At 32.3% G+C, this 11203-nt stretch overlaps 1 protein-coding gene across 1 annotated transcript; it reads right to left on the bottom strand.

Annotated features, from left to right (window-relative positions):
- Positions 1-8665: 8665 nt before the first annotated feature.
- Positions 8666-10782, bottom strand: LOC114386951 (tobamovirus multiplication protein 2B-like). Its single transcript, XM_028347029.1, has 5 exons — positions 10566-10782; positions 9924-9989; positions 9764-9828; positions 9443-9533; positions 8666-9157 (listed from the first exon to the last, which is right to left on the bottom strand). The coding sequence occupies exons 1-4, from the start codon at positions 10692-10694 to the stop codon at positions 9461-9463; spliced, it is 333 nt and encodes a 110-aa protein (XP_028202830.1). The 5' UTR covers positions 10695-10782; the 3' UTR covers positions 8666-9157; positions 9443-9460.
- Positions 10783-11203: the final 421 nt, after the last annotated feature.

Here is an 11203-nt window from a genome sequence, read left to right as displayed (position 1 = left end):
GACGACCAGTTTGAAAGGCCCACAACAAAATTAAATCCTCCTCATAAGCCTGAGCAAGATTTTTGGAACAGGGAAGCAAGACACGACACAAAATATAGTGCATGATACGACAGTCGAAAGTGAATGAGCCAGCATGCAAACAGCCCGTCATATCAACATTTTCTTTGCAAACCATTTTGCGGGCATCATGACTAGAATAAATATGTTTCCATTCATCAACCAAGGTGTCCTCAAAATGTACACCTTGACTACTTAATTTTGTCAGAGAATAAAATAAAGATTGATCAATAACAATAAGAATTTTATGCACCTCAGAAAAGATGACACCATTACAAATTTTCAGGTTATTATAGGAGACATGGACTAACTTGAGATAATATGGCAATTTGAGAGTCATGAAATCAATCAATTCAGAGTTTTGAAAGACTTGGTATCAATCAAAAGTCTCTCCTTCAAGAACTCAAAGTCTAAAAACTTAGGATCAAGAATGACTCTATTTGAAAAAGAGGAATAGTACCTTTGACGTTGATCGTCGGAGGAAAATAGAGTTAAGGAGCGTGGGGAGGAAAGGGAGGGATTAGGTGGTGTGGGAGAGTCACCGGAAGTGTCGTGACAGCGTTGGCCCGCAGCGGTGGTGGTTGAAGTTGAACATTTTCTCTTCTTAGATAATTCTGTCATTTTATGCGTTTTCTACAGATAATTCTGTCATTTTCTCTTCTTATGAAGTTTGCACTTTGTTTGAAAGGACTTGGTTAAGAAATGAGAAAGTTATGAGAATTTGAAGTTTTAGGAATGGAGAGCATCGTCGATGAGAGAGAGAGGAAAAAGGTTCTGAAATAAGAGAGAGAAAAAGTTGTATTTATAAGGCAGGGATGAGATGTAATCGATTGTAGCTTATTGTAATCGATTACAAGTGTAATCTGTAACTGCTCACAGTCTCTGGTAATCGATTACAACCTATTATAATCGATTGCAGTGATCTTGTTCTATTGTAATTGATTACGGGGATTGGTGATCGATTACCAAACCCTAAAATATGATTTTTAGGGTCTAATAATCATGACAAACAATTTATTATAAGCAACCAATATACACAAATATTATAAACAATCAAGGTAAACATTTATCATAAACAATCATGATAAACACCATTAAAAACAATCATTATAAACAATCAAAGTAAACAATCATCATAAACAATCATGATAAATAACCATAAAAAATAATCATTATAAACAATCAAAGTGGCTAGGAATCTAAGCTATTTCGGTCTATGAGTCTTAATTCTCTTCTAATAGTAAAGAAATTTTCTTTGGGGAGAGGTTTTGTAAAGATATTAGCTAACTAATTCTTTGTGTCAACAAATTCTAATACACAATCTTCCTTTTGAACATGATCTCTCAGAAAGTGATGCCATATTTCTATACGTTTTGTTCTAGAGTGCAAAATAGGATTTTTGGATAAATTGATTGCACTCATGTTGTCACAACGAATAGGAATATGATCAATCATTAAGCCATAATCAAAAAGTTGTTGTCTCATCCAAAGTATTTGTGCACAACAACTTCCAGTAGAAATATATCCTGCCTCTGCAGTTGATAAGACAACACTATTTTGCCTTTTGCTATGCCATGATACTAGAGCAGAACCAAAAAAATGACAAGTGCCACTAGTGCTTTTTCAATCGGTTTTGCATCCAGCAAAATCAGAATCAAGGTATCCTACTAAGTTATAAGAGGAATCCTTAGGATACCATAACCCTAGATTTATAGTGCCTAATAAATATCTCATTATTCTTTTAACAACACTAAGGTGAGATTCTTTGGGATTTGCTTGATATCTTGCACACATACAAACACTAAACATTATATCAGGTCTACTTGCTGATAAATAAAGGAGAGATCTGATCATACATCTCTATTTCTTTATGTCTATTGATTGACCGATTTCATCTTTATCTAGATAGCAAGCAGTGCTCATAGGAGTGCCCCTTTGTTTAGCATTTTTCATCCAAAACTTGTTTAGCAGTTCTTTGCAATATTTTGACTAACTAATAAATATTCCATTCTTTGTTTGTTTTATTTGTAGTCCAAGGAAGAAATTCAACTCTCTCATCAAGGAAAATTCAAATTCACTTTGCATATCTTGAGAAAATTCTTTGCATATAGAATCATTAGTAGACCCAAAGATTATATCACCAACATAAATTTGTACTAAAAGAATATCGTTCATTTTTCTTTTGATAAAAAGTGTGGTATCAACCTTTCCTCTTGTGAAGCTCTTTTCTAAAAAAAAAATTGCTCAAACGTTCATACCAAGCCCTAGGGGCTTGTTTTAAACCATGTAGAGTCTTTTTAAATTTAAAGACATGATTGGGCATATATGAATTTTCAAAACCAGGAGGTTGATCAACATACACTTCGTCTTGAATAAAACCATTTAAAAATTCACTTTTAACATCCATATGATAAAGTTTAAAATCCATTATAGATGCAAAGGCTAATAACATTCTAATGGCTTCTAATCTGTCTACTAGAGCATATGTTTCTTCATAATCTATTCCTTCTTCTTGATTATATCCTTTAGCCACTAATCTAACTTTATTTCTAATAACTATTCCATGTTCATCCAATTTGTTTCTAAATACCCATTTAGTTCCTATAACGGGACGATCATTAGGTTTATCAATTAATTCCCGGACTTGATTTCTTTCAAATTGATTCAACTCTTCTTGCATAGCAATAATCCAATGTTCATCAATTATGAATTCATTTAAGTTTTTAGGTTCAATTAAAGAAACAAAAGCCATATTATTGCTTGCCTTTTTGAGAGAATGTTGAGTTGTTAGCCCTTTTGAGATGTCACCGATAATATTATCAAGAGGATGATATCTTGAAGTTCTCCACTCTCTTGGAAGATCTATATTTGTTTTAGTTTCACTAATTTGAGAGTTTTCATCATTTCCATCTCCTTTGCCTTTGTGCCCTTTTTCATGAATGTGCATGTCTTCTAAAGAATCTGTAATATCATAAAGTGTTTCCTTCCTTGGCCTTATAGGGTTAGTCTCATCACAAAATAATTCAAAATCTTTATTTTCAAATTCTCTTCCATGATCACTCCTAATAGATGCAATGTTAAGATTTTTCTTGTTTTGAATGATTTTAGCAAGTTTCTTAAAAGCATGAAAAACATATCTTTGTGAGTAAGAAATAATGTCCATGTGAATCTTGAGTAATCATCAACTGTAACAAGGACATAATAATTTCCACCAAAACTCATGATTTTAGAAGGACCAAAAAGATCCATGTGCAAAAGTTGTAAGGCATGAGTGGTAGAAACAATATTTTTTTTATTTGAAAGAGACCCTTACTTGTTTTCCTTTTTGACATGCATAAGATAATCTATCTTTTTCAAATCTGAGTTTTGGTAACCCAATTACTAAATCTTTAGAAATTAATTTATTTAAATGTTTCATATTTATATAAGCAATTCTCCTATGCCATAACCATGATTCATCATCTTTGCATAAAAAGCATTGAACATGATTTGATGTTTTATCTAAATTTATCATGTATACATTATTAGTTCTATATCCTATGTTTTTATATTCTTGTCATGCTTATTTTCAATAAAACAATTGTGAGAATCAAATGATACTAGAAAACCTTTATCACATAATTGGCTAACACTTAGTAAACTATGCTTGAGACCATCAACAAGTAAAACATTTTCAATGGAGGTAGATGAATTCGTACCTATTTTTCCAACTCCAAGAATTCTACCTTTGTTGTTGTCTCCATAAGTCACATGTCCACTATTCTTGGGAGAAATATGAGTAAACTTTGATGCATCTCTCATCATGTGTTTAGAGCATCCGCTATCAATGTACCAACTTCTCTTCAAAGAATCCTTCATTCATATAATCATGTTTTTTATTTAGGTACCCAAATTTTCATGGGTTCTTGAATGTTAGTTTTGATTAAAGATCCTTTTGGAACCCATATCATTTTAATATTATTACTATTTTTTCTAAAATAGCATGTTGATGTACTATGTCCTTTCTTACCACAGTAAAAACATGTCAAGAAAGGAGAACTATTCTTTTGAGTAGATGCAAAGAAGTTTTTATACATTTTTTGTTGTTTTTTAGGTCCATATCCTAATCCAACCTCATCAAACACACATCTTTGCTTTCCTAGTATAATATCTAAATTATTTTTGCCAAGAGTAAATTTGGCAAGAGAATTTTTAGATCTTTAATTTCTTCTTTAAATTTGTTACAACATTTACATGAGTGACATGTTTCATTACTATCTTGTATCAATTTTATAGTAGAAGATTGATTTGTATCAATTAGTTTTAAAGTTTTGACTTCAGTTTTAAGATTTTCTAATTCTTCATTTAATTTCAAAACTTCCTTTTCTAAATTTGAAATAGTTTTCTTAGAAAATGAAACTAGTTTGACAAGTTTGACTAATTCTTTATACAAGTCATTGAATGCATCTTGAAATTCATCAAATGAAATAAATAAGTTATTGTTAGAAGATGTTACCTCTTCTTTACTTTCATAATTTTTGGGCATGAGACTTAGATTCATGACTTCATTTTCTGAATCTCCTGATGAATCCATATCGTTATCTTCCCAAGTGATGTAAGTTTTCTTTCCTTTCTTGTCTTTGAAGGTTTTCTTGTCAAATTTTTCCATTCTTCTTTTGAAACTAGGACAAGCAACTCTTAAATGTCTAGGTTGATTACATTCATAGCACTTTGGAACAGAAGAGGAATCTTCTCTTTTCTTCTTTGGATTGAAGTTTGTTCTTCTTTAATTTCCTTTGTTTCTTAGAAACTTATTGAATCTTTTTACGAAGAGACTAAAATCACCATCTTTTATTTCATTCAAATCCTCTTTGTCACTTTCTTCCTGAATAGAAAATGATGCTTTAAGTGCAATTCCTTTCTTTTTCTTTTCATTTTCTTCATGATGGTTTAGTCTCATAAGTTCCATTTCATGTTCTTGAAGCTTCCCAAAAAGAGTTGCAAGAGGCATGTTGGTGAGATCCCTTGATTCTACAATTGCAATTACCTTTGGTTGTCATTGCCTGCTTAAACATCTCAACACTTTGTTAATGAGATCCTCATTAAGAAATATCTTTCCTGATGATGCAAGATGATTAACTATATTTTGTAAATCTCTTTTGCATATCTTGTTTCGTTTCATTTTGATTCATTATGAAAAGTTCATATTCATGTGTAAGGGTGTTTATTCTAGATCTCTTTACATTAGTTGTGCCTTCATGGATTACTTGTAATGTATCCCACATTTCTTTTGCATTCTTACAATTTGAGACTCTAAAGCATTCATCCATGCCTAATGCGGAAATAATTATATTTTTGGCCTTTAAGTTATATTGCACCATTCTTCTTTCCTCTTCATCCCATTGTTTCCTAGGTTTTTCTATAGTTGCATTTCCTACTACCATTGTAGGGATGAAGAGACCAATTTCAATGGCTTCCCAGATGTTTAAATCTATAGGCTCTATGAAAATTTACATACGGGTTTTAAAGTAATGATAACCCAAACCATTAAAGATAGGAGGCCAATAATAATGGAGTTTCCTTCAAGAAATAGAAAGTTTGATGAGGTCATAACTATTCTTTAAGTTTTTTTAAATTTTATACAAGAATTTTGCTCTGATACCACTTGTTGGACAAGTGGCCTCAATAACTTAAGAAGGGGGGGGGGGGGGGTTGAATTAAGTTTAAAAATTTTCTCGATTAATCAAGTTCTAATTCCCTTTTTAAATCTATATGTTTAGAATATTGAAAATGAAGATGAAGATGCAAACTATTTCAATAATATTCTTCAAGTATGCAAGATAAAATAATCAAGATAGGGAAGAGAGAAATGCAAACATGTATTATCCTGGTTCGGCCACTTCTCGTGCCTACGTCCAGTCCTCAAGCAATTCACTTGAGATTTTTCATTAACTTTGTAAAACTCTTTACAACTTACGAACAACCTTGGGATTCCTCTCCCTTGTGTTTAGGATTCTCACAAGTCAAGAGAAAAACAGTCTCTTGATTACAACAATGTTTTTTAGAAAGTATAGAAGATTTTCTCTCTTTTTAGAGATGATGATACAAGTTGAAGATCTTAGAAGAATATTCAATTGATTTGCAAGTGTTTGACCAATGATTTTTTCTTAAGAGAATATGTCACTTAGGTTCTAATGGAAAACTCTGAATATTTTTGTAGATAAATCACATATTTATAGGCCCTTGATGACTTTTCAAAAACTTTTGAAGAGATGTGACTTTTCAGAATATTTTTCAAAAATTCTCTCACTATTAATTGATTACAACTTTTTGGTAATCGATTGCACAGTTAATTTTTTGAAGGGTCATGACTTTTCAAATTTAACTTCTGAAGTTTTGTCATTGGTAATTAATTACAGACAAGTGGTAATCGACTACAACATTTAAAATTCAAATTTCAAAAGAAAACTTCTTTTTGAAAAAGCTTTTATGTAATCTGTCTCTGGTAATCGATTACAATATATGGTAATCGATTACCCGTGCAAAAACATATATTTTTGTACTGATAAAACATCTTTTAAAGCTTTATATAAACATTTGAAAATCAAGCTTTGAGGCCAAACCTTATTAATCAATGTGAGATTCTTTTAACAAATAAAACTAAGTCTTATCTTTCTTGATCTTGTTTTCTTAATCTTGAATTTCAACTTGAAGTAACTTTAGACTTGAAGCAATCTTATACTTTTGGCATCATCAAAACTTGTATACATTCATTCACAATTGTCACGTTTAAGCTTCATACACTCGTATTCAACACAACCATCACCAACATAAATTGGTTGACAGTAAAAAATATCAAGTAAAATTGTGCAACCTCCAATGGCATCAACAATTGTTTTCCTTAAGGCATCAGGCGACATGTGATCACTTATTGTGATGACTTGAGGATCACTAGGACTTTCAAATAATATCCCTTTAAATGATGAAATTATGTCACCATCGTAATACACAAGAACAAATACACTCATGTTTTAAGCAATATGGTGAATATCAAACAAAAGAATTAAGTTACATCAAACCCCTACTAGTATTTATATTAGACGATCTACTGTTTTCTCGTTACCTATGCCATTTCAACGGTTGAGATGACACTAAAAACATAAACGGCTTAGACTGCGTTTATATTTAATATGGTTGGTATGTGTATCAAGAAAAATGATTGTTCAATAAATATGTCTTGAAAAAAGTGGTGTTCAATCAATACATCTCAGAAAAAAAAGCAGTGTCAATCAATAAATGAACAATAAATACAATGTTGCAGTGTTCAATAAAAAAACACATTTAAGCTTCACACAAATGTGTTTTTTCTTCTTTTTTGAAAAAACACCGCAACGAAATCAAGATACCATTGTGGATAAATTTTTAATCACAATGGAACTACGATTTTGCTGTGATAAAAAATATTATGCACAATGAAATCACGATTTCATTATATATGAATACAACGAAATCACGATTTCATTGTGAATAAAGGAAGGTGGATGAATACTGATGCGTAACAGAATCACTATTTCATTGTGCATGTTGTACATGGAATCGTGATTCCATGGAGAGAGTGTTTTTGGAATAAAAAAAGTCGTAGTCCCTTAATATGGACCAAGAGCAATTATCATGGGAGCAATAGTAACTCCTTCTTTAAAACCCAAACAAACCTATCTTCATCCTGGCAAAAATAAAATTTGGGTTATTTGCTCGATGCTTAAAGTGAAGCCTGTATCCATCCTTCTTATAATCAATCCAGCTTTTTCAGCTCTTTGGACTACGGAATCTAGATCAACCAAAAACTGTTAATTCTAGTATGCGGTTAATACCCTTTTTGTCACATTTACAACGAGAGCCATGGAAAGTTAGACAGGCGTGAAAAAAGTTCGACACACTGACTCCAACTTTTTAGTCACTACATCTACATGCATGTTTTTATTCATTGTTTATGCTTTAGTCACTACATCTACATGAGTTCATTGTTTTGGTAGGTGATCCCACCACGATTTTCAGCAAAAGGATAAAGACTGATGAGTCTCAAAAGCCAAACAAATTTCTACTTAAATGCTGCTATCAGAAATCCACATTATTTCTGATTTTGCAATTTTGTATCCTAATTTCATGTACTTTAATCAGGGATCTCAGTACCATACAAATCAGAAAAGAAACTTATTAGAATATGTAAATAATTCATCAGAATATAGCGAACAAGAAAAAGATCTTGGTAGATTGACTACTTCTGGCTCTAGATCAACCAAAATGACAAAATGTAAATTACTGAATTTAAAGCCCAAATAATTTTGATTAGCTTTCATATGCCCTGTACTCTTCAAAGTAGCTTTGTTGCATTATCGAATAATTTTGCTGGCTTAATTGCCTGCATATGATATTTAACCTTTCTGTCTCAGTCTTAACTATATACCTGTAAGGTGAAAGTTTGGAGTTGAACTTTGTATTCCTTCAGTCTTTTCTACATTAAATTATCTTTTATCAAAAGAAAAATAGGTGGTAGTTGAATTTACTAGTGATGAGAGTAAGAATATAAACATTGGGATGTAACGCTTGTGCTATCATGGGGAATGGGGGGAGTAGAAGTGCCATCATAGGAGTAGTGGTTTTTACTCTGCTTTGAAAATGGTACATTCCATAGCTAGTAAAACTAAAGTGATTTAAATAAAAGATACATCACTTTGAACATAACATTTGGCAAGATTAAAAACAAAAATGCACAAGCAGAAAATGAATGGACATACATTACAGAATACGGAAAGTCAATCATCATCAATCAACTAATAGCCTAACCTTGAATTCTTAGGACAAGATTCTCAATCTGAAACTTGGGCATAGTGTCACCAATATAACATGTTTCTCGGTTGAATAACCAATTAACCATGCACTTTATCAGAAGATGGAACAGCATTTTGTTATTTGATTTGCAGGAAGACTGCAAGAAGGAAATACAGCAGGTCTCAGTTCCAAACCTTCCGAAAACTCTGCATGAATTGATCGCGGGTGAAACTCCTAAGCAACACAAGTTTCTTTAACTGGTCCCTTGAGATTGGCTTCCTGGTTCAAGTTCCTGTAAAAAAAATGATAGAAAATGATGAATCACACATAGCACCAAAGTCGTTCACAAAGTTCACTCACAAATATTTCTTATTATATTCGTTCTTCCTTTCTTTTTTTCCCAGGTAGAGCAGAGTTCATCTTATATAGCATTAGACAAACAAGAAAGACTTGGTCATCAAGCCTTCCTGTTCCTAGCTTTCTGCCATCAGAACATACACTCCAAATGTTAAACTTCACTTTCAATTATATAGTGATATTCACAACTGCATCAGTGACAAAGCTATTATATTTATACCTTCTGGAGAGGATGGGGTCAGGATTGCGAGATAAGCTGGGTACTTTCCATATTTGAAAGTACCTGAACCACAGTCTTTAGATGTGGAACACTGCAAATTCATAACCCGCATCAGCCATAATAATCAAAACAAATGCCGCATCATTCACTGAATTTCACACAAAATCTTAATATACTAAAAAGAATGGGTTCCCTCCAATGAATAATTAGCATTTTAGCTAAAGGTTTCAGCTCATAATGCTTCAAAACCACCCTAGATTCAAAAATAGATGACAACATAACAGTTACAGCATATTCAATTAGACAAGAGAAGGTTCAGACTTTTGTAACCCATTCTCCATATGTGCATCCAGAGATGATATCACCCCAGGCAACTGCTCCAAAACCTGTGCATCAAAAACAGAAAACAACCATTATCACACACTTGGTTCACAGTGATGAGACATCTCATTTACAACCCAGCATCAGATAGATGTAGTACCTGCTCAGTGTTCTTGATGGTAGGAACCTTCGTCAAAAGGTTCTTAGGAAGCTTAACCAATTGAGCCTGCAAATGATACAATAAAGGTAAAAAAACAAAGAGTTTCATTTTGATACACGGTCAACTAATTAAAGATTTTCATTAAGAGTACACAAATTTTTACTGTCTATCACTTAGAAATTACTCCACAGATGACTCATAAAGTTCAATTTTCATGCGCCTGTTAGTGTAAAGATTGTCAATCCATCAGAAATCATCCCAAGTATGACTTCTAAACTTATAAAAATCAACAAATTTATCATATATAGCAACATATAATTGACAATTTGTGAATAGATGACAGTATAATATAATAGACATTTACACTACTAGTGCATTCAAGTTAAATTCTTATTCAAAAGTTAACAATTTTCAATTATTTGACACTAACAATCTAAACAACATTTTCACTTTGACTCTTTTCTAATTAAATTCAAAATCAAAACCCTAACATCAAAAAACAACATCTCCAACAATCAAGACTTATTTCCCATTAAAAGGGTCATCTCATAAAACATCAAATTTTCATCATTCAAATCAAAGTTCTTTTTTATTATTTTTAATTATGAAATTCCAATAAGATTGGCACTGTTGATGCGGTACCTGGGCAAGAGAAGAATGCTGCATAAGTTGGAGGAGGTTGGAGGTGGACTGCACCACCTGCGAGATCTGCTTGGCCACCGTAGCCTCCGCCGTCCCTCCGCCGCCGCCATCTGAGCCCGGCGCCGCCATCTGAGCCAGAACGAAGCTAGTCCGTTTGCTGTAGTAAATAGTGTTGGGTCTTTCCACCCGCTGTGTTATGTTATTTTACTGATCAGAAGTACCGACAAAAGTTTCTAGACAAAAAATTAAATTTTTTTTCACTAAATTTACATAAAATGAAACAAATTAGTCTCACTATTAATTTTTTCCATAAATTATTGTGTTTACGTAATGATCACGTATTATTTACGTGATTATCACTTATAAAAAAAATTAACTTTTTTTATTTGGTCTTTAAATTTAACAAATTGATATCATTTGAGTCTTTAAATTTAACTATTTATTGACGATTTAAATTGAAGGATTGATTTTAATTGTAGGTTTTGGGAAGTAATCCAGCAAGGTTCTTGAGAAAGCTTACAGAAGGTGAAATAGCCTTCTCACAATATGCCTTGAATTATTCCAATTTGGCTCAGGCTTAGGCTCATGCTGCTGAAATGCAAAAGGACTTGATGAGACCAAATTTGTAAAAGTTCTTC

Source organism: Glycine soja, chromosome 15, assembly GCF_004193775.1.
Source record: "Glycine soja cultivar W05 chromosome 15, ASM419377v2, whole genome shotgun sequence".
NCBI classification, from domain to species: domain Eukaryota; kingdom Viridiplantae; phylum Streptophyta; class Magnoliopsida; order Fabales; family Fabaceae; genus Glycine; species Glycine soja.
This window is presented reverse-complemented; position numbering and strand designations above follow the sequence as displayed.